Consider the following 24,516-nt stretch of genomic DNA (forward strand, 5'->3'; position numbering starts at 1 on the left):
ATAAACAGACTCCATGGGTCAACAACACACGTTGGTATGATGCTTTGAAAAGTAAATGCACTTGGCATATAATTTGATGTAGTCCAGATTTTTACAATAAGACAATGGCTGACACAACCATGGCGTGAAGGAAGAACACACAAACATTTCAGTTACAACGTGTCAGACTCACATGCGTGGCTCAACATGACCACGGTGAAAACTAGAAAGTAAAGACATCAAAACATCAATATATATACAAACATTATTGAAACAAACATGCGAATTTGCACATATCAATAATAACATATTAATGCATTATATTTCTCCTTATAAACAATGCACAAAAGGAAGAAGTATAACAAATAATATTTGGTAACATGAAACAAAACACAGAGTAAGATTGACAGCAATTACATTCTTGATAATCATAACTTAACTTACAATCGTTACCGGGCAAACCAACCGCACGACAAACTGCGGTGTGTAGGGGTTTACAGCGGCTTTCTGGGGTTTACGGCTTTCTGGAGAATGTATAGAATACCAACAAAAGTAATAACCTCTGGAGAGATACTCTACGCAGATAATACTTTAACTCCAGATACTCTTACAAATAAACAAACAGCAAATACACGAATAAGACAATCAAAATAACAGGCACAAGCATACTGCAAAATCACATTGAAAGCAACTATCTCTATAATGCGATATTAAAAGAGGTATACAATTATGATATCTAGCCCCTTAATACCTACATAGAACATATATGATACTTACTTACCAAGGGTCTGCTTTAGTAGCACATGCGACGCCTATCTGAACCAGGAGAGGAATCAAGCATATGTACCTCATATAATGCGTAAGTATGCATCGATTACGTAAGTGTGCATCGATTACGTAAGTATGCAAATCGAGGAGGTGGGTATAAAAGGTCACACCCTACAAAACATTGGGCGAGGGCAGCGTTGACCTTTGCCCGACCTCGACCAAGCAAGTTTAGGTGCAACTGCAAGGAATGTGAGCCATAGTGGGCTTTGCTATCCCATTGCTGTGCATGCCTCATGAGTCAAAACATGAGACAAACCATTAAGGGAGGCATCAATATTAATTGAGAAAACAACATCAAAGGAGACAACAACATGATAACAAAACAGCATAGAAGTAAACAACATTATACCTCCCTTTCGGCGTTCCATAGTATCGTAGTAGCAGGCAGAAAACGCGGAAGTGAGGGATAGAGGCGACAGATGTTGACACATGAAAGTACTTCCGCAGGTCACTCTTGTCTCTTGTCTCAAAAAGAAGTTAAAGTTTTGGCACCACATAGGCCAGGCTTATTTATTGTTTCTGTCCTTAAAATTTCGGGCCTAACCGTTAGGATGACTGCTGGTGTCATCGAATTGAAAATGACCGCCGATGACTATTGTAGGCTACCCTATCATAGGGGCCAGTTCAGCGAGATGTGGAGGCCCTATACAGTACTGCGGTACCGTATCGTACATAGGCAAGGTATAGGCGCAATCAGTTTGTAGGCCTATTTAAATATAAAGCTTAGACCGGATAGGTGTGATTATCTTCACAGCAGCTAGGTGATATTGCAGAAGCTCATCTGGCTGCTGGGGAAGTAAACTGACAAATGTTCTTAAGTTTTCAGCAGCCTTAGAAATTAGTGATAGTGAGGTCTGTGTGCCAAGCAACGTACTAGGAGTAGAACTTAGAAGTAAAACTTACTAGACAGTAATTCTAAGTTAAAGTGAAGGTCAAGGCCTTAGTGAGTACTTGTAACTTTGTTATGCACAAGTACTGGTACAGTAGCCTAGGCTAATTTAAGTAGGTTTAGCATGTTAAGCCCGGAAAACCGGCATACTGAACCTTCTACTAGTGTAGCCCTATACGGTACATGAATATTTGAGCAAGCACTTTAGTTGTAATGAAATTAATTTGACAGATTAACACCACCAGATTTGCTAAAATCCAATCTACAGATTGCTATCAAAGTGTCCAAGTTTAGTCAAGACTGTGAAGACTGTGAGCAAATCTAGGAGGCATTTTCACCACCATAACGTTATAACTTCTTAAATTTGGTGGCCCCAGGATAAAGTTGACAAAAAAATTAGAACTTCAGTACCATAATTGTTTCTAACTTAAGAAATGGATAATTGAATGTAAATTGGAGTGGCTAAACCCTAGAGTTTTCCAGGGAATGGAACACAATAATTGGTTTGTGATGTCATACTGTAGCAGTAGGTATTGTACAAAATCTTTATTTTCCTCTTACAATTTTCTTGATTCATCCTGAAACTGTGATACCATTGGAATGCTTGCTATTAAAGCTGGCAATTTCCTCTGTGTTAATGAATTCCCTTCAAAATCCAATAAAAAGATAAGAAAAAAAAGAATTATCTTCCGATCTGTGGATCAGTGAGTGCAAAACTGTTTTCAATTGAATTGCTTTGATAAAATCATTCACATGAATTTTGCTAGATGCATTCACAAAATATCAATTAATTTAAAAATTCATAGCTTTGCCATACAAATGCTTTGAGGATGTGGTTTTAACTCTCAGATGTAGACAATATCTAGCATAAATGTTGATTATTAATCAACTTCAGTCAAATGGAATATCTGTTAAACAAGCCATACTGGTGAGGTAGACTAAGCACAGTAGTGGTACAGTAAGATTCTTTTCCCTTTGGCTTTCACTTTGTAATCACAAGAATGATTTATTTCTCTTTTAATCAATCATCTTAATCTGCAGACAGAGTTCAATTTGAAGAATGGCTACAAAAGCAGACAATGAAGTTCCTCTTTGCACAGAGAAGGAATTGTCAGGTATTCTTGTAGAAGAGACGGGATTATATGCAATGCCATCAAGAACATATGATGAAATCACAAAGGGCCTCTTCATAGGATGCAGGTAAACATATTTTCTTTTGTAACTTTTATCTGTACCCTAGTACCCTAGTATGATTTCTGGACTCCAGAAATCATACTAGGGTACTAGTATTAATTATTCCATGGTATTGAATACAATGGAATAATTTTTACTGATATGTTTCTTACATATTTTCGAGTACAATGAGGTAGCAGTCGCTTTGTTTTAATTCATTCAGACTTAGTATTTAATTTTCATGCTTGGAGAAATGATTGTGTTGTTGGTTCTCTCTGTTCACAATATATCAAAATATTGAATAAATTGAAATATGTTACCTGAGCCATGAAAACATTTTACTGATGGTTTATACTATAATTTTGTTGTGTGACCTTGCATGGGTCTTTTTTCACTCTAGCCCTCTGTGTTGACAGTTTCAGTCCACATTTATAAGGTGAATCAGCAATTGATGTTTTCCTATGATAGGTAAAACATTGCTAGTCCTTGTCATGTACAATACCATAAAATCTCGTCTTGCCGTAAACTTTGTGGACCATAATGCTAAGTACTGCTGGATCTTACCATAATGAAATGTACAGTAGAACTAAAGTTCATGTCTAATATTATTTACCCAGCTTTGATGGTAAAACTGAATGTTCATGAATAAAGAGTTCCCCTAGGCAAATATCTCTTTGTCAAGGTAGTACTTCTATGATAGTACTTATAGTAGCAATAGGAACTAACTGTACATATCTGATGATGAGAATAATAAACAACTTGAAAGAGCCATGAAGTGTTACCAAAAATTTAGAGGGTGACAAGAAAAGTGATTGACATCATAAAATGTTAAACGTTATAGAATTTATCTTGAAATCTAGCATAACACTATCAAGTTGAAAACTTCTATGGAATTTCCTAACTCTAGCCAAAGTGACTTTATTATCCCTAAACAGCAAAAATTGATCTCAATCATTGATCTTTGGAAAACTTTGTGCCTCTAGTTCTGACATAATAATAATTGTTATACATAGAAGGTCCACCTGCACTGATTAATTGCAATTACTAGTCTATGAACAACAGTATTGTGGGCCTAATTTAATAAAGATGCTCCATATCCTTGCAGTATATTGCTACAGTACTGACATAATATCTTTTTGTCATTCTTGTTTATCCATATTTCTCTGGCACAGGTCACCAGCTCTTAACAAATCACTTTTGAAGAAGCTTGGAATCACACATATTCTGAATGCTGCTCAGGGGAAGAAATTTATGCATGTTGACACAGATGCAGATTATTACAAGGTTACTATTTACAACATTTCTGAATTATCACTTTTCCTTCTACTATTAAGGACCATTCTTGTTGTGTGTAATTGACTTGATGTATGCACAATACTGCAATATTTCTGCTCTTACATGTGATATTTTTATATTGGCCCATTACTCCATTGATCATGTGGAGTACAGTATCTGTATACTTCACATAGGATGTTGAACATGGTACACACAATAATGGTAAAAATCCTGATTACCCTGTAACTTTTGATAATCTGTTTTGTCATTACTTTTCTTGGTTCGCAGTAGAAGTTTAGTCATGATATTGTCATAGTCCAAGAAAACAAATTGATTTCTTAAATTGCTTCTATATCTGTTTCAGGTTCCAAGCACTCTTGAAGCTTTAAAGCGTGTTAAATCTCACAAATTGTTAATGAGATAACCTAACTATTACATGCTCAAAAGTCTTGTCTATGCAGGGGAGGGGGCTGCGGGGGGGGGGGGGGAGGTTAGCAATGTCTTTGAAGGCTAATTTGGTGCAGACATCGGCTCCTCATTGCTGGCCTTTAATTTTAATCAAATGTTTATAAATTCTAATAACTCAGAAAATTTGTTTTCTAACTTCACATAACACCAGGGCACACCTTGGATAACATTCAATTCCATTTGTCCTTGATGTGTTTTCAACAATTGTTCAACATAAACAATATATGGAAATGTATTTTCTAGTTTTAATTTATGTAATTTATCTGTAAATTTGTGATAAATCAATAATTAGTCGAAACAAACAGTAATATATAAGGGTATTATTTTATAGATTGTGTGGCCTGTTCTCTTTTCTATTGCTCTGTTGGCTTTGATGGAAATAGTAGATAATAATTATTAATCACGGATGATCATAAAACTTAAGCATTTTCTTCTGATGAAAACATATCCATAATGCATCACGAGCTTTGTCTTAATGTCAATTATACTGGTTAATAGCCTTAAGAGTCTTACAATGACCACCTTACATAGTTGTAGATCTTTTAAAATGCTCTCTGTCATATATCAAATGAAGTGAAAAGGATGTTAATTATCCAACTTGTTATCTGGTACCAAGGTCAGCCCTGACCAAGGATTAACTTTCACACATTTTGCTGCAGACTGTACCGAATGTAGTCTTGTTCAAGACACTGGCATTCTGTCGTTACTTTCCCTGTTACAACTAAAATGAGTGCGCCCTCACTTCCTCTTTTGAACATCTGTCAAAACCAGATAAGGCATATTCCCATGACAAGCAGCTTTATGGAAGGGCGCCCTCAGTTAGTTTATAATTCAAGAACGTCTTGACCAAGACTAGACAACATGTGGCAGTGATACCAAAAGCTTTCAGCTACTGACAGACTTCTAACAGGTCTGCAAAAGATTAGATGGGTCTGCAAAAGATTTGATGGGTCTAGACATCTTGGAGGTGAACAATTTAGTTCATGACATGTTCGCTTTCATTTTTGTTGTTTCTTCCACAGGATCTGAATATTAAGTATTTGGGGTTGACTTGCAGTGATTTTGAAAGTACCAACATATCCAAACATTTTGACACGGCCGCAGATTTTATAGCAGATGGTCTTAATGGAGATCGTGAGTATGGGTAGATTATATAACCAATCTGTGGTGAATTCTAGCTGTAAAGGAAACTCCTGTTAGTATCATAGTGTATCTTGCATAGCATACATGACTTGCATTTTCCAGTTGAAGTTGTCACATTGTGTACCAAAGGGGAACTTGAAGCAGTAGGGTGTGATGACCAAAGGAAGGTTATGTGGTATTTGCACTCACCTTATTTAGTAGAAGAACCATATTGTTTCCTGTGGAGGTCAAAGGTCATATGAGGTCAAAATCAGTCAAAATTTTGTAGACAATATAATTCAAAACTTAATGCTTGGATGAACTTTATACTTAATTCGTAGATACTAGATCCATCATATTGAGTACAATGGGCCTATTTTGTCTGTGGAGGTAAAAAGTCATTGAGGTCAACAGAGATCAAAGTTTGAAACCTTGTTGAGCTGATAATTCAAAAACTGTGTTATGGGTGAACTTTATATGTTGTATGTAGAAGCACCTTACTAAGTAGAAGAACCATGATTTTTTGGGAGGTCACAGGTCAGCAGAGGTCAAAGTCAAAAGCTTTGTTAATACAAATAACTGAAAAATAAAGCCTTGATGAAAATTAAATGTTTTCATATTTACTGTAAAACGTGGCAGAGAACCACAAAGCCTATTGCTTTTTGGTCTCTCTATTTTTCAAAGTTTTTTTTGACCTTGTGTCCACATTTAAGGCAGAACAATGAATAAAAATTCTGAAGAGCATATCTGAAATACAGAGAGTAGGCATTCACCAAGATCATTAGATTAATATTCCTTACATGTCAATTAAAAACTTGCCTCTGAACTGTCCAAATAAAGTGTAGTTCTACATAAACCCTGAGTTTAGATAAGTGTCTTATTAGTTCTTTGTGGAAATGGTTTGTCAAAACTGTGTTAGGGTTAAAGTCATGGTTGAAATTGCATTTATTTTATAGGAATAATGGAGTCCGACATGCAAAGCAAAAGGAAGTTTAGAAGTGCTTCGGAAATGAAGCATAATAATCCATCTCTCTTGTAGACTCTTTCTGTTCTTTAGGAATAAAGTATTGAAGCTTATTCATTTTAGTTGGAATACTTCATTGCACAATAATCTGTGATGACATAAATGACCTACATTAACGACTGAGTTTTTCTTCTTTAAAATTACTGAAACAAATATATAACTTGTTAAGGTATGATCACATGAGATTACAACAATATTAACCAGAAAGCCAGTTGGCTTTGTCATTCCTTGCCATACAATTTGCTCAAAATTCCAAATAACTGTCTCTGACCAATGGAGAGCATTGTGAGTTAAAAATTTGTCCAAGAATTAGGTGAGAACCAGAATAGATCAGCTAGGACATTTTCTGTTACCAATTTTGAGATAGCAAATCAGCTATGCCACCTTGCAACCATCCCTTTAACAATTGTTATCATTAAATGAGAGTTCGAGGATATTGTTTATACTCTGTGAAATATTTTCACAATTTACTGCAAAAGTCATCTTGTATAAATCATAGAGAAAAATGACCAATTTCCCCACCATTTGAGATAACCTGTTGACCCCTTGAAGCTCAGAGGGTTAAAACTTGTAAGGGCCCTTAGTGTGTTCAGCAAGACTTTCAACTCTTTGAAGCAGATTTCAGTTCCTGGATGACTGTATGTTTTGTTGAAGACTTATAGAGCCGCTTCACAAAACTGAGCTGAATTTGGCAAAACTATGTTCCCCAAAAGAAAATCATAGCATTGGCGAATTCAACATTCCCTGCTGACCTCAATTGACCTTTTACCTCTACCAATTTCAATAGGGTCTTGCACTCACCAAGCTTGATCTACATACTAAGTATGAAGTTCCACAAAGGTGTACTTTTTGAGTTATCATGTTTACAAGATTTTCAAACTTTGACTTAAAGTTGACTGCAAATGACCTTTGCCCTCCACCAATTTCAATAGGTCTCTTGTACTCACCAAGGTGGACCTACAAACTAAGTATTTTAACCTCCGTTGACCCCAAATTATCATGGAACTCCACAGAAAGAATAGGGTCATAGTTCTTAATAAGTTAATCCACCGTGAACTTTGTGACTTACGGTGTTTACAAGCAAATGTCACATACTCACACACACACCATCACCATCGCATAGATTCCTTCTGCCTCCAGCGGGGAATCAAAAAGGTGTCATCATGTCAGTTGTGGAGGGATTCTAAAAGAAGAATTTTAACATCTGAAGAGTTTGATGTGACATCCATGAATCATATCACAAATTATTACACAATGTACATAAATGTGAATAAAATTGATAGATTCAGTAGAAATAACACAGATCTATGTAACAAGTTTTGTAGTAATTTGTCTACCATCCTTTTCTGATTTTGTCTAGATAAAGTTCTGGTCCATTGTGTGGAAGGCTTCAGTCGATCAGCTACATTGGTAATTGCCTACTTCATGATCAAGAGAGGGATGACTGCACAGGCTGCTGTCGGTTTCGTTCGAGCAAGTAGAGAAATTGGACCCAATGATGGATTCTTAAGGCAGATTTGCGAATTGAACAAAAAGCTTCACAGGCAAAAAGGAATGGAAAATTTCGAGGAAAATATTAAATTGGAAGCAGCAGTCGATTGATCTACTGTAACCACAGCTTGTCTGTGTTTTCTTTTAGTCATTATATACAATTGTCCACTAGTTCACATCCTTCTTTAAAAGTGTCTTTAGAGAGAAGCGTATTCTTGATATGGTATTTCAACACCATTTGTCTTTGAACATTTTATTGTGTGCAGTGTAAACATGTCATTTGAGGTCCTAAAAGTCTTTGGTTTTTACAATTGCATTTTGTGCTTTTTCTAAGGAACGAAAGAAATGTTCTATGTATTATACTAAGTATTTAGTCATTTTTAATTGATGAGAAAATTCCTACATTGGAGTCAGCTTTCAGCTGGTCTCCAGGGTCTCACCCTTGCCCTTGAAAATACTGGATCCACCCCTGGTACATAGAAGTATGAAGCCATGGTATTGTTTTCCAATTCCTGTCAATAACCAGTAATTGCAAAAATATAATATGATTTGTGGAGGCTGATAAGTATGTGTGAAATCGTCTTCAAGCCATGGTTGTCAATTTGCCTCTCAATGTGGGAGAGAGTGGAGGGGGTGGGTGAGGGTAGAAGGGTAAATTGTAAGTAACAATAACTATGAGTGCCATCGTATGCAGTGGGTCCAATGCACAGGTTGCAAATGGTAAAAGACCTGGCCCAGAGAGGGCACATCTTTCTACCCCCTCTCACCCCTTTGCCAGGAGGCTTTTTAAAGCCCTTTCAATGTTAATCGAAAAAAGAGTTACCCCTTGTGTTGCTGTTGTTCTTGTGGCTTACAGAAAAGACATGTAATCGACCGAATCAAAGGGCAAAGTTCTTTTAGTGACACACAGGTAAGGTATTCAAATCACACTAAGTTGGGGTTGGGAGGGGGTGGGGAGAGAATTGAATTAGTGCCCCCCCCCGCCCTCCTAAGTCTTCGCTCATGATTCAGGCCACAGTGCTAACAAGTTATTGAATTTATGTTCAATGCTGACCATGAACAGTTTTCGTACGTGTTGTGTGTTTCCTCCTGTGAAGAAAGTTCTTAGATAATGAGAGTGAAAGAGGTCTATTAATTCTATTTATTTTAACTTTTCTTCTCCCCCTACTCTTACATATTGGAGAAATGACAAGAGTTGGGATAACCTGTTAAGTCTCAATATCGTTAGTGTAAATACAGAATACTCCTCTATGAGGTGTTTATGATTTGCTTTTTTCCATGACTTAAAGATTGTAAATACTATACTTTGAGTGTTACAGTTTGTAAAAGATGCTTCATACAATTATATTTAATCATCTTACTCATAGTTAACGTCTTTCTTGGATCATGTTTCGCTGTGTGAAATATTCGGAGGAAATATATAAACACTGTTTATTAGTCTTAAACATAAGTCAAATCAGATAGTTTTCATTCGTTGTGTACCCCCTAACCTAACCCGTGTCCTATGTAATGGGAAAAACTAGACGTATATGGTGCATTCTTAGGCATAGTTAAACTATGTCTCAGGTTTATATAACTAGCCCTAAAAGCAAGATTTTTCTAATAAATGCTTTGTGCGAGGTTTAAAATATTCAGAGGAGTCGTCTCCCGTAGTAAAAGACCAATTCCTTCCCGGCTGAATGCAAAATAACCTCGAGTGAACCATTTTTCACCCGTCTGACAGTCCTATAGGTGGGGGACCCCTGCCCCTTCCTTTTTCGCACCCACTAATTACCAATCAATATGCCAACTCTCGTGCGGAATCTTCATGCTCATGCACCAAAACATTGCTAGAAAGTCTTTGAACACCTTCAGTCATTCTGATATTTGTCGTTGAAAATTGTTGTTTTGCACACTTAGTAGAACTTTCCAAAACGCTGAAAATTGTCGTTTTGCTCTCTCACTTATTTACTTGTCAAAACTCTGGAAAGTTGCACACTAAGTAGGCTCTTCAAACCTCATTACTGCACGAACTTATAACTGATCAACACACTATGCTATCATAGAACAACCTTCCAGAGTGACCATCATTTAGTTGATATCTCTGGATAAACTGCAAACAAATGTCTTAGGCATATGTGTTTGATTGGGGAAATTTTACTTACTGCATTATAGTAATTCACAAAGACATGAAGGTTACAGTCACCGGTTGTAACGAGAGGTCAATTTAAAGGGAATGCAGTTTGCAAGAATGAGATGGCCAATGCTAGAAGGGTTCGAGGGTATTGGATGCTCTGGAAGATAGTGGAGAAATAGGTGGTTGCCCTTTAAAATGAATGAAATGGACAAGGAAGTAATGTGATCTTTATGTATATTTTAACACCATGCAAATTTGACTTGTATTTTGTCTGTTTTCTTCCCTTTGTTTTTGTAACATCACAAATTGACACAAAGACATCAGAAAGAAAGTGACAAATTACCAGCTAGGTTGTTATTGGTAAACTTTTTATTCAAAGGTGGGAAATTTGGAATAATGCGAAATTTCATGAAAGAAAATTACAAAATAATAATAGAACAATCAACTTCGGATGACAATTAATGACAACGGATGACAACTATATCATGAATAGTAATAGCAGATATGGTATATATCACTTTAAACAAAGACCAATATATCACTTTAACAACTGCAATGTATTGGAGAACACACAACTATACTGATTTAAGATTCTAGCATTCACAGAATAGATATATTTTCAAGTTTTTAAGCGTCTTCGATGACTTTCTCTAAAACGTCTTCAAAACATTTTTATGTTTGTAGAAAATATTTTATAAAAACTATCAGGACATTGTTATTAAAACGTTTTTATGTTTGAATATGATATCTAAAAAATGTTATAATACGTTTTACAATAACATTTTTTTATAACATTTCTATGCACTATGCCCTTCTCAAAATGTTTTAAAAACGTTATGTGTTTGATGCAGTGGCGGAGATTTCTTGTCAGAAGTGGGGGGGGGGGGGGGGTTGCAGGCCATTGATGAAATAAAAAGTCATAACTGCTGGCGCACTATCTAAGTGGAGCGCCACCATAAGTTGGCGCGAAGTGCACAAGAATTTTTTGGCAAATATTGCCTCCCAGATTGCAGTAAATGGCACTGCCCAGGCCTTGAAAAGCTGCATTTAACCAGTGGCGTATGCAGGATTTTCTAACCCGGGGGGGGGGGGCGCGTATTACTATCTAAGCGGAGCGCCACCATTGGTTGGCGCGCAGCGTAAAAGCAAATTTGTGGTTTTGGTACCCCCAGATAACCGGAAATGGCACTTCTCGGGCTTGAAACTGACCAACCATATGTACACTTTTGCCTGAGAACCAAGTTTTTTCCAAATACCTTTTTTCTCATCTATAACTTCGTCACCAGTCACACATCATGTTCGACTTCATCACATATCCTGTGGATCATTGCTTTTGTAGGTGATTCTTCATCGCGGCCCACAATATCCGTCAGCCCCACTGTTCAGAATTTGAAAATTCACAATTCTCGTGAATAAATTCACTTCAAAACATACCCATAATGTTGCACAAAATATCATCTATGGACAACCGATATAGAAAAACCTCCTTCAAACCCTAACAGACGGGTCAAAATTGCACGAGTATGATGAAGTATGATGAAGAATGTTGGTTAGGGAATTTTCGAAAATTCAGACGGCTATTACAAAATTTCGTTGAAGGAAATAAAAAATATACCAGATATTTCCGAAACCGAACACTACACACATCGACAGTTTTGAGCATGGGCGCAGATCAGTCTTGGATAATGGTGAGGACGCGTGTCTGTTCTATGACACTATCTAAGCGGAGCGCGACCATGGGTTCGCGCCTAGCGTACGATTTTTTGGGGCAATATACCTCCCAGATCGCCGGAAATAACACTTCCCAGACCTAATGATGCTCCTAAACCTCCTTAAGTTTTAGATCTCATGGCTTAGAAATTTAGTTTGGAGAAATACATGGGCGTCTGCAGAAAGAAAATCAGGGGACAAATAATCCAAGTAGACTTTTGTATATACGATGGGTCTGGGGTCCTCTCCCAGAAAACAAATATAGACTGCCGCAAATGCGATTTCCGTCCTATATTTAACAACTGTGGATAAAATACAATAAAATGAGAACTGCTGCATGTCATTTGCACAATGCTGGATCAAACTGCGCCAAAGTTCAATACAGGGGAACTTGAAATGCAGCTATTGGTCAAGACAAATTGGTGGGGACACGGTATATCATGTCCCCACTACTGAAAAAGTTGGTGGGGACGCGTCCCGCTGTCCTCACCAGGATCTGTGCCCATGGTTTGGAGGCTGTTTATCGTGGAACGCCATTTTCATGCTCAATGATATGATGTGATATCTGCTGTTTGCTTTACAAATTCGAATAATTTTGTCACTGTTCCTCTTTCTCTTCCCGTTTTCTTGCCGTATTTTCTACTCCGTCCTTTTCTCTCTTTCTTCTTTTTCTTTTCCTTCCTTCACCTCGTTGAAGTTGGCAAGTGTATACAGTTCCAAAGCTATTCAACAGCAACAAAACGTTATTTTGTGTATGTCTGTTGTGGGGTGAAGTTAGCGCTATGAGCTACAAGTTCCAATGCGCAAGGTGGGTGAAAGGGGCTAGAAATAATGTGTGGGTCAATTCTAACTCGGTTTTCGGTCGTTAATTGTTGATGTAGCCTACCAGGTAAAAGGTTGAAATGACTTTAACAATTTCAAATTTAATAATTTGATTTATTACGCCATTTGGAGCACATAACATAGGCTATAACAGAACATTACTGGCAAAAAGTAGGGGGGGGGGGGTTGATTGTGTGGGCCAACCCCCCCTCTTCAAAAAGTGGGGGGGGGTTAAAACCCCCAACCCCCCCTGTTTCTCCGCCACTGGTTTGATGGGACAGCAATGAGTAATATGTGGAAAGAGTCGAAGGATTGCCAATACTACACAACCTTGCATTTTACTGGTTAAAACAACAAAGATGTAACCATTTTCACTATTCAAATCATAAGGGAATATAAATATGGGCAGAAAATACAATTAAACTATCAACTGATTTGGAAATCTTAATGTCAGATCACAGCATGTATGTTAATGGTCCCATGCAGCAGAGAAATAAATTTATACCAAAAGATTGCATGAACTTCTAACCCCTAATATGAAATATCTGAAGAGTCTTAAGAGACCCTACACACAGTGTATGGACATAGCAAATAAGACAAGCTCAAAAGTAAGCACAAGATTCAACTACTTTAAGATCGGCTACCAGCTGTGATGTAAAGTAACTATACCCCCCCCCCCCCTTATCGATACAAATCTCCAAAGGGAATGGGCAGCCATCCCTAAGAACCCTTCCCAAAGGTAATTCAACGAATTCTCTGATCTTTAAAATAGGGACAAAAGTTAGGCTCGCCCCGTCACAGTACGAGGGCTGACTCATGCCTGACACTATGGCAGTGTTCACATCTTCACAATAATGTCCAGTCATTTTATTCGATATTTTATAGTACTTATTATACTACTTGAAATTCGGTGTGCCATAACAGTAATTTTAAGCATGGCTATTCGTATATATCATGTATTGCGTGAGTTTTATTTATAAAGGAAAAGCAGAACGTTTGGAAGGAACACAGACATAATAAATACAACAATACTTGTTTCTATAAAAGATCAGAAATAGCAATTATATTGTCGTAGTCATGCATAGCAACTTTCTCAATCGCTCCAATGCATGGGTACAAAAGTTGCTGAATATGAAAGAAATATTTTTTGGGTTAAATGGAGGCCAGTTGTACTCTTTATGTGCTACGGCCCATAAAACGTAATAACTGTAAAGTCAAACTTAAGCACGCCGTTTACGTTTGAAGTGCATACTTCCAGCTATAGCGTTTTACAGTAACTGGTATAGATGGACACATGTCTGGCTAACTTAAGCCTTAGAGACATAAATTATAGTTGCAGTACTCTAGTATCAATGGAAAGACGGAAGTGAAGGCAAAAAAATTGCAAATAAAAATGGCAAAAATATCAAATTTCGTTGCATGTAAACACATTCAGTTTTTATTAAACAGTAAACAGTTGGTAAATTATTAGTGTAATGCATTTTTACACATATAAATCTCTGTTTAAGTATTGTTGTTTTAGCTTTCCTGTTAGTGAAAAGAATGATAAACTATAGAATACAACTCCGACACCAAACATAGCCTTGGTAATTTCACTCTCTTGCCAAATACAAACACTGTAATGCACTTTTAGAAAGAAAACCAAACCAAAATGAAAACACGACAGATGTGATTTTTACACTATGTAATACGGTTAATTAAATGGTTAAAATAATAGTTTGATATACTTATTATGAACTTTTATCGTAAACTATGATTAGTCATAGGCTACTCGGTGCCAATCATTTACCATGAAATTGAAAACCTCAACAATTACACGTGTTAATGTTTAGGAAGACACAAGGAAAAACATCTCAATCCATATTGATACCAAAAAGCTGATATTTGAGACCCAGCATATATAGTGCTCGAAAATATCGATTTGTTAGGAGTCAAGAGTGGGAGGAGAAGAAAACAACGTGTTTACGGCAGCTATGTTGTGAGGTATCACATGTGATACCGCCTCTTTGTCCCGCCTATTTGTCGGACGATCTGTCCTTCCAGGTCAATACTCGTTATACCTTGCGTTCTAGCAATACTCTCACTGTTCCCAGAACTAAACTGAAAACCAATGGCGACCGTGCCTTTCCACCAGCCGGGCCCAAGCTCTGGAATGGTTTGCCCATATCTGTTCCGAGTTCTCCCACTCTCAGTCAGTTCAAGTCTTGCTTGAAGACTCATTTTTTCAAGTTGGCTCTAGTATTAGGGTTGTACAGCGCTATTGAATACTTCGTAGATTTTAGCGCTTTATAAGTTCATTTATTATTATCTATGATTAATGTCTTCTCTCATGTCTCTTCTAGTTTTCCACTCTGGTAAAAGCTGTCACTGTTGCACATGATTGAGGCTTTTCTCTGGTATGTGTTCTTTCGTGACGTTTTAATGTACCAGGTTGTGCGAACCCGCTGTCGCAGTGGTTACATCGGTAAGGCTTCTCTCCTGTATGTATTCTTTCATGGCGTTTTAATGAGACAGCATGGGCTAACGCTTTGTCACAGTAGCTGCATTGGTATTTTTTCTCACCCGTGTGGATTCGTTTGTGACTTTTCAACGTCGAAGATAATGAAAACGCTTTATCACAATAGCTACACTGATAAGGCCTCTCTCCTGTATGTATTCGTTCGTGTTGTTTCAACATCTGTGTTGTAGACCATGCTGTTTCACAGTAGCTGCATTGATAAGGTTTCTCTCCTGTGTGTGTTCGTTCATGGCTTTTTAAGCTTGCAGAGTTAGAAAACAGCTTGCCACAGTAGCAACATAGATATTGTTTCTCTCCTAGATGTGTTCGTTCATGTTGTTTCATAATTTGGACAGTAGCAAATACGTTGCAACAATAACTACATTGATAAGGTTTATCTCCAGTATGAATTCTCTCATGTTCTTTAAACTTTTGGCATTTTGGAAAGACTTTGTCGCAGTAGCTGCATTGATAAGGCTTCATTCCTGTATGTGTTCTTTCATGGTGTTTCGAATTCTGGTGTGTTGAAAATACTTTATCACAGTAGCTGCATTGATAAGGCTTCTCTCCTGTGTGTGTTCTTTCATGTTGTCTCAAGTTCTGTTTTGTTGAAAATACTTTTTCACAGTAGCTGCATTGATAAGGCTTCTCTCCTGTATGTGTTCTTTCATGTTCTTTCTTACCCCTTTTTGTTGAGAATTCTTTATCACAGTAGCTACATTTATAAGGTTTCTCTCCTGTATGTGTTCTTTCATGTTGTCTCAAGTTCTGTTGTGTTGAAAACACTTTTTCACAATAGCTGCATTGATAAGGCTTCTCTCCTGTGTGTGTTCTTTCATGTTCATTCTTACCTCTTTTTGTGGAAAATACTTTATCACAGTAGCTACATTGATAAGGCTTCTCTCCTGTATGTGTTTTTTCATGTTGTCTCAAGATGTGTTTTGTTGAAAATACTTTGTCACAGTAGCTACATTTATAAGGTTTCTCTCCTGTATGTGTTCGTTCATGTTGTTTCAAGTTCTGTTGTGTTGAAAATACTTTTTCACAGTAACTGCATTGATAAGGCTTATCTCCTGTACGTGTTCTTTCATGTTGTTTCTTTCCTGACGTTGTAGAGAAAACTTTATCACAGTAGCTACATTTATAAGGTTTCTCTCCTGTACGTGTTCGTTCATGTTGTTTCAAGTTCTGTTGTGTTAAGAACACCTTTTCACAGTAACTGCATTGATATGGCTGATCTCCAGTATGTGGTCGTTCATGTTGTTTAATAATTTGAACTGTCGAAAATACAGTAGCTTCATCGAGAAGGCGTCCCTCCTGTTTGGGCGCATTCATGTTTTCTTCTTTGCTGTTGTTATGTAAAATACAGTAGTTACATTGAAAGTTTACACTCCTGAATGTTTTCGTTCTTAGGCTACTGCCTTAAATTACGTTCTAGTTTGTATTATGCTTTGTAACTGTAGCGACGTTGATAAATCTTCTCTCCGTTATGTGTTTCTTGATGAAATTTTGCCGCAGTAATACATCGATAGTGTTCTTCAAAACCTCGTCTTTGACAGTTAAACTCCTTCACGATGCAGTTGCATGGTCCGGGATGTACAATGTTTCATATCTCCTGGATGTATTATTTCGGGGTCGTCTTGCCTTGTTTTGCAAACTAAATGATTCTGATGACAATAACAATAGCTAAACTTTCAAACGACTTTTTGGTAAGTTTTGTCTCGAATGGCAGATATAATTGATCATTTCTGTTAAACGTGAACACAAAAACGGCTAGTTTCATCCAGAGTACAGTCTCCGCTCTTTAATGACATCTTGTCGCATTCTAGTTCTGAAATTGAGCCAAAAAGAAGACAAATATTAATGAGGTGACTTTATCCTCCAAGTAATAATTAGTAATAATTAGAATATAATTAGAAATAGAATTAGCAATAGAATTAGAATTAGAAATAGAAGTAATAATTAGAATATTAATTAAATACGCACAAGACACGTACAATGGAGCCCTTGGCCATAAGCTATTCAGATGGAAGACCACTCAAGTATTATAGACGAAACTATTCAACTATACTATTGTAGTTGAAGCCCCCTTCTCAATATTATGCCGCTAATTGAAGATATGGTAAATCGAATGTAACTTATTTTGACTAGCTAAACCCTCCTTTACACCAGATAGTGGATTACAGTGTGGTGGTTTGTGATGTCACAATGACAGCGATGTTCTTCAAAAGCTTTTCTTTGCTACTATAATCTCCTCGATGATTAATCATAGAATCCTAGTACATTTAGAATGTTTCCTTGGCTGCCAATGTTCTCTGAGGTAGCTTCATCAAAAATGGAACGCCTTCGTAGAAATATGATAATCCTATCTACATAAACGATTGAATTGTTTAAATGCAAAAGAAATTATGTTTCGGTTGATTACATCCTTTCTCTCGTCTGTTGTGGACAGATGCATTTAAAAAATATAAACAACTTTCTTAAAGATAGACAATGCTATGAGAAAGTGGTGTTGATCTTAAACCGCAGAACCTGTTTATTAGTTTGTTAAGCAATGGACTTTAGCCGCCAGACAATCCGTTTAAACGTCATCAGTGTTATACTCCCTAATAGATCTTTGTAATGTCTAGAATGTCAAATAACGATGACGCTTTCTCAAACCTCAGCCAAGCATATTACTGCCATCCTCATAGCAATTACCTCACTTATACTATGTATTGGCTGATGTAAAGTAGGTTGTTCCTGTAACTATTTCACAGTATGTATTACATAATACAAGCCTAACAATCATTCTAAAGTAAAGTATCGGTTGTTAATGTCACTATTCCATAGCATGTAATACAGAATTCAGGCCAAAGAAGCAATCTTAAATAAAGTAACGTTTGGTTGTTAATGTAACTATTCCACAGTTGGTATTACAGAATACAAGCCTAACAAGCATTTTTAAGTAAAGTAACGTTTGGTTGTTAATGTAACTATTCCACAGTATGTAATACAGAATTCAAGCCTAAGAAGCATTCTTAAGTAAAGTAACGTTTGGTTGTTAATGTAACTATATTCCACAGTTTGTATTACGGAACACAAACCTATAAGAGGCATTCTTAAGTAAAGTAACGTTTGGTTGTTAATGTAACTATTCCACAGTTTGTATTACGGAACAAAAGCCTATAAGAAGCATTCTTAAGTAATGTAACGTTTGGTTGTTAATGTAACTATTCCACAGTTGGTATTACGGAACACAAGCCTATAAGAATCATTCTTAAGTAATGTAACGTTTGGTTGTTAATGTAACTATTCCACAGTTGGTATTACGGAACACAAGCCTATAAGAATCATTCTTAAGTAAAGTAACGTTTGGTTGTTGATGTAACTATTCCACAGTTTGTATTACGTAACACAAGCCTAAGAAGCATTCTTAAGTAATGTAACGTTTGGTTGTTGATGTAACTATTCCACAGTTTGTATTACGGAACACAAGCCTATAAGAATCATTCGTAAGTAATGTAACGTTTGGTTGTTAATGTAACTATTCCACAGTTGGTATTACGGAACACAAGCCTATAAGAATCATTCTTAAGTAATGTAACGTTTGGTTGTTAATGTAACTATTCCACAGTTGGTATTACGGAACACAAGCCTATAAGAATCATTCTTAAGTAAAGTAACGTTTGGTTGTTAATGTAACTATTCCACAGTTTGTATTACGGAACACAAGCCTATAAGAATCATTCTTAAGTAAAGTAACGTTTGGTTGTTAATGTAACTATTCCACAGTTTGTATTACGGAACACAAGCCTATAAGAATCATTCTTAAGTAAAGTAACGTTTGGTTGTTGATGTAACTATTCCACAGTTTGTATTACGTAACACAAGCCTAAGAAGCATTCTTAAGTAAAGTAACGTTTGGTTGTTAATGTAACTATTCCACAGTTTGTATTACGGAACACAAGCCTATAAGAAGCATTCTTAAGTAATGTAACGTTTGGTTGTTAATGTAGCTCTAACACAGAATGTATTACAGAACGAAAGCCTAACAAACATTATAAAGTAAAGTATCGTATGTAAATAGATGGTGACTGTGTAAGGTACTACAAACACTATCAATTTGATATAAACATGCAATCATGGAGGCACATCCGAAGCTGTAACAATTATACAAACTTTAAATACATAAATTTATATAGGATATGCCAAATAATCTTGTGTGAGTCATATGGGAGACTTTATATAGACAATTCATATTAATACTGATACAAATAGTTATTTCTAGAACACTGAATAAGCCTACAACTAATTATATTGACTGTATCGATATAAACTATCGGTTAAGCAGAATGGTGTCTTTAGTAATTAGACGTGATGACACGTAATATGTCTCAAGACGAACATTTGAAGCACTCTTTTAATCATTACGTTTAAGAATATAGTATTATTTATTAATCTCCTTACCGTAATTACCTTTAATCGCAAGTAGGGACTTCAGTTCAGGAACACCGTACTGTCGATATTCACTTTGTTCCTTTATTCCCTTAATCTACACTGCAAATTAGCTCAACTGGCAAAGTACAGCATCAACGTTACTCTATATTAAACTTTCCAAACGATAAGGCTTGCGGTCAATAACGAACAGGAAAGGAAATGCAAGCAAGCAAACCAATCATACAATAAAGGTCGGCCTATTGAATAATTCGGGGAAGAGCTTGAATTGCTTTATGACAATGGGCAGAATCCAGTCAGTCCCCAGCGGTGCGAAAAATGTTTTCTTTTGTTGTAGAATATGCACGTCGTTACATGACGTCACTTCTAACTAATATTTAATTAGGTAAAAGTTGTTATTTTCGAAGGTCAATGTTTAAGTCATTAACCAATTCATAGGCCTAGAAATAGTTCAATTTGATGAAGAAAAGGTGTTTAATGCAACGTTATTTAAAACAGACACATAATAGGAGTGGAAAGGGGATTTTGGCCGTATTTTCGGAACGTAAATTAATCACTTTCGAACTGCTTAGAAAAGTTGTTTTTTGGCATGAATGTCACTCCAAGTTTGAAAACTGGTATATTCGCTGAAAAAAATCCTTAACCACAAATTTATATCCATTTCTCTTCAAATCATCCTGAAACTAAGTCAAGTTAACGGCAAATATATATGCACACGAATACAATTTACGAATACAGGTTACGAGTAAAGTGGTCACTGTCCCGTTCCTCGTTACTACGTATTGCGCGAAGTAATATAACTAAGACATTATCCAACAATGGAATTAAATTGCTCGTGTAACTAACGTAGCTCCTGTTATCCAAATTATCTAGGTCGAGGGCGCCCGACACTAGCGTGACATGTGATACCCATATAGACGCCCGTGCATCTTGCGCGTCACTGATAATGTGCCTCGTGTTAAACAAACGGTCAGTACACATATAGACTAGAACAAGTATAGACGCTGGTAGACCGAGGTCCTAACTCTTGGTTAAAGAGATGTCAATTACTGGTGACATTTCTGTTTCTTTGTCTGCTTAGTAACTTAGTAACCGATTCCGTGGTAGTGCTAATTATATTAACCTTGATGTTATCACCGTATTACCGTTATCACCGGTGTGGACCAGAAATATAGGGCAATAATAACGTTTTCCCTGTTTGCTCACCTTCTAAATGGATTCGACCCTTATTTTAAGTGAATAATTGCAGGATTCCCAGTACGAGGAAGTATAAGGCGGCTCCGGGCCCACAAAATCTGTCATCTTGCTGTAAAATAGGCTAAAGAACACTTGTAGTTTTTAGGATTCGTAAGAAGCAACCGGTGATATAAGCCTGCGTGCGTGTGTGTGTAACGTGTTGAAATTAGGACCCCACCAAAATGTCATATTTAATGCTCATACCGCGGTCCACAGCGTGGAACACCCATATATGCAGAGACTGTTGCATTATTGCCAATGTTTAACGTTACATCAAGTTTTCCTTCTTCTCTCTTCCCTAGGTAAGATCGTCTTTAAATTCTACCTTTTGTTAAATTAAGTATTACCAAGCCGGTCATAAATGTTTTCAGATCTTAAATATGTTGATCTTATGCGTAGATGACCGCTTGTTAGGTAGCAAATCAGTGGGGGATAAATGGTTCACTTGTAATGTTTGTGAAAGTAATAACCACGTGTTGTAGTGCATAAGTAGGTGAATACGCTTTAGGTCGTTAATGTACCATACTGTGTGTATGCTTGAGTGGCGTAATAACTACGGTAGAGACATGGAATGTTCAGCAAGGGCATAGGAACCGGTACAGCTATAGGGTAAAACTGGTTAATCAGGGTAAAACTATGGTAATGCCATAGTACACATAAGGGAAATTTGAGATAAAATCATGGTAAAGATGATATAGAAAGTGTTAAAAGCCATGGTAAAGTTATGGTACTATTGTAAAACTGTTAAACTGCATCCATAGAACCAAAATACCCCAGTCAAATCGTGGTATGGTATATATATATAAGCATTTATTTATTTATTATATATTTTATATTTCAAGTTCCACTATGAAATATGATCATACCATAGTTAATAAATTGGAACCCAAGCAATCGAAATCCACAATAATGTTTAGCCTCAAGATGATTACCATAGTCCCACCCAAAGTAAACTAAGTGTCATGCAAGTCAAGGGCTTGTTCTAGAATTTTCAAACGACCTATGTATGCACTTTTTACAGTCGAACTCTGTCACACTCTGTCACAGTCTTACAATTAAGTTGTTTATAAGATGGTTAGGCTACTATTTATTGAATCAATGCGTTAATCTAACAAAACCGGCAAGATATGATTGAGATAATACTGGAGTGAATCTTTTATTGGCATACCACTTGCTGTTGTCAGAATACTGTTCTGGTTCAGCGATTTTGGGTTGCCCTGTGTATAACATTATTAGAAATGCAGGACAAAAGCGTCTGGCATTTGAATATAACGATCTATAGGCCTATAATGAAAAGAACAATGGTACCGTAACTAACTTTTGAAAAGCTCTCAGATCACAAGAGAGTGTCAAATAAAGGTGCTTGAAAGGTAAATTCCCACCTAAGTGTTATTGTGGGAACCAGTGGCTTAGGAAGTACTTTTGAGTGGGGTGAGGGGGTCTGAAGACTGATGGCCGGCGTGGGGGAGGGGTCTAAGGGGAGGGGAATTTTTTGGCATTTCCAGGTGGCTTCAGATGCAATTTGGTGCAATGTAGCACACTTCAACACCCACTCCATTTTGTAAAAACTTTGCATTTTCACCTTGCCTTAGATGCAATTTGGTGCTCCAAATGAGATTTTTTTCTCATTTGGAAATGAGAGAGGGATTTTCTGACTTTCGAAGCGGGGGGCGGAATGATACTTCTGCCCCTCCATATTTTTCACTGGGGGGCTGGCTGGGAACCTTTGATGCATTCTCTTATTTTCTTTCTATATCTTTTCGCGTAAAACACATGCACATCACAATGTGAACACTTTACATATTATTTCTTTATCGTCATGAAATTACGGTGGACCGGCAGAAGGACATTGCAAAAAAAAAAAATAAAAATAGATTGCTTAGTCAAAAGATTGACTACTGTCTTTTTTTAAATTTTCTCTCTCCGCCTCTCTCTCCACCTCTCTCTCTCTCTCTCTCTCTCTCTCAATTTCAACTTTTCATATCAAAAATTTTACTTTTCATCTCAACATTTACAAGGCCGAGTCTAAACGGTTCTATCTATAGACGTCAGTCCTATACTGAAGTTAACATCGTCCTCACAGGTGTTCCTCTTCGCGCCAGTATAGTTAGCATGAGCTAGAGAGATAACAGTTTGATGCTGGCTGTATATAACGCTTATCAAGGGCGTAGGAACCGGGGGGGGGGCTGGGCGCCTGCCACCCCAGTGAAAAATACTTCGCAAGTCAGAAAACACCTTTTCATTTCCAAATGAGAACAAAATCTCATTTGGGGCACCAAATCTAAGGCCATGTGAAATGCAAAATTATTTACAAAATGGAGTGGGTGTTGAAGTGTGCTATATTGCACCAAATTGCATCTGAGGCCACCTGGAAATGCAAAACAAATTCAAAGGGGAGGGGGAAACCCCCTCCCCTAAGACCCCTCCCCCAGGCCGGCCGTCAGTCTTCAGCCCCCCCCCCCCCCACTCAAAAGTATCTTCCTAAACCACTGACGCTTATTGAAGTTCATACTGGAAGCTTATCATGAACAATTTCAAATATGTAACAAGCGGTATGAACCCCCCCCTCCAAAAAAAAAAAACCCACAAAAACCACGCTATAACATTACACTTGAAAGTAAAACACTTGAAAGTAAACACTTGAAAGTATTTCACATGTCACAGCAGCTTGTGAGACTACAGGGAAGGTTAATTAATGGATGGTGATTCAGAAATATAATAACATGCTTGCTGCACATGGGAAAGACATGCTAGAGCCATGTGTTGCACATGAAAAATGTAGTCATCATTTCTGAAAACACGGTTAGACTGACTTAGAGCATATTTGTGTTCCTCTTTACCATTTATAATGCTACATGGTTTCTTCATCATTCGTCATTTTGGATGTTGTTATCTGGATTTTGGTAATTGTATATTGCACACGCAGTATAGCATGGACACTGCAAAGTTTTGACACCTAAGCCTTAAAACACACCAACACATGTTACTTCCTTTTATTGACAAATATGTAAGTACTTACTTGCACACAGGTAACTTTGGAGAGAAAATAACTGTAGCTTTGTATAGTTTTTTTCGTGAAATTGGCTCTTGTTGTAGGTTGTCATGGTGAAATCGTGTATTTCTTAGGGGTATCCGAACTTGGCAGTGTTCCGAACTTATACTGACTATACATGTTTGCACAAATTATAAGGGAATCCTCATTTTTTTCTTTCTTCTACGTGCAAGTTCATTTGGATAATTCCTACAAGCACTTAATCCTGATTGCCCTCAATTGTTCCAGTCAGGCTAGCTGTGCAAGAAGTGGAATTCCTGTTCATGGGTCAATTTACTTTCTCTCACAATTGCATCATTTCAAGGAAAGCGGGAAGTATTGCAATTGCTGAACTGTTTTTTTTTTTATCCAAGCTTGTAGTGGCTCTTCTTATTGATTTAATAAACTTATTTTAATG

At 37.0% G+C, this 24,516-nt stretch overlaps 3 protein-coding genes across 9 annotated transcripts in view; 1 reads left to right on the forward strand and 2 right to left on the reverse strand.

Moving 5' to 3' along the window:
• LOC139969866 (autophagy-related protein 13-like) overlaps nucleotides 1-11,054 on the reverse strand; it is a 72,814-nt gene extending 61,760 nt beyond the window's left edge. Inside the window, exon 1 of the mRNA XM_071975212.1 lies at nucleotides 11,044-11,054. The gene's annotated coding sequence lies outside the window, so the exon portion shown is untranslated. The remainder of the gene's footprint in view (nucleotides 1-11,043) is intronic.
• LOC139969869 (dual specificity protein phosphatase 3-like) lies at nucleotides 1,097-9,609 on the forward strand. Of its 6 annotated transcripts, none has more exons than XM_071975215.1 (5): nucleotides 1,097-1,254; nucleotides 2,738-2,896; nucleotides 4,042-4,153; nucleotides 5,635-5,746; nucleotides 8,119-9,609. In XM_071975215.1, exons 2-5 carry the CDS (start codon nucleotides 2,757-2,759, stop codon nucleotides 8,358-8,360), a joined length of 606 nt encoding a protein of 201 aa, XP_071831316.1. In that variant the 5' UTR covers nucleotides 1,097-1,254; nucleotides 2,738-2,756; the 3' UTR covers nucleotides 8,361-9,609. The 6 variants fall into 6 exon arrangements, with proteins under 6 accessions (XP_071831316.1, XP_071831319.1, XP_071831317.1 ...); XM_071975218.1 differs by having other exon boundaries at nucleotides 1,097-1,242; XM_071975216.1 differs by lacking the exon at nucleotides 1,097-1,254 and adding an exon at nucleotides 1,261-1,488.
• A 2,586-nt stretch (nucleotides 11,055-13,640) lies between the features above and the next one.
• LOC139969871 (uncharacterized) lies at nucleotides 13,641-20,057 on the reverse strand. 2 transcript variants are annotated; one of them, XM_071975224.1, is made up of 2 exons: nucleotides 19,853-20,057; nucleotides 13,641-17,225 (listed from the first exon to the last, which is right to left on the reverse strand). In XM_071975224.1, the coding sequence occupies exon 2, from the start codon at nucleotides 16,727-16,729 to the stop codon at nucleotides 15,236-15,238; it is 1,494 nt and encodes a 497-aa protein (XP_071831325.1). In that variant the 5' UTR covers nucleotides 16,730-17,225; nucleotides 19,853-20,057; the 3' UTR covers nucleotides 13,641-15,235. The 2 variants fall into 2 exon arrangements, with proteins under 2 accessions (XP_071831325.1, XP_071831324.1); XM_071975223.1 differs by having other exon boundaries at nucleotides 19,844-20,057.
• Between the last annotated feature and the right edge of the window lie 4,459 nt (nucleotides 20,058-24,516).

Source organism: Apostichopus japonicus, chromosome 7 (genome assembly GCF_037975245.1).
Source record: "Apostichopus japonicus isolate 1M-3 chromosome 7, ASM3797524v1, whole genome shotgun sequence".
Classification (NCBI taxonomy): Eukaryota; Metazoa; Echinodermata; class Holothuroidea; order Aspidochirotida; family Stichopodidae; genus Apostichopus; species Apostichopus japonicus.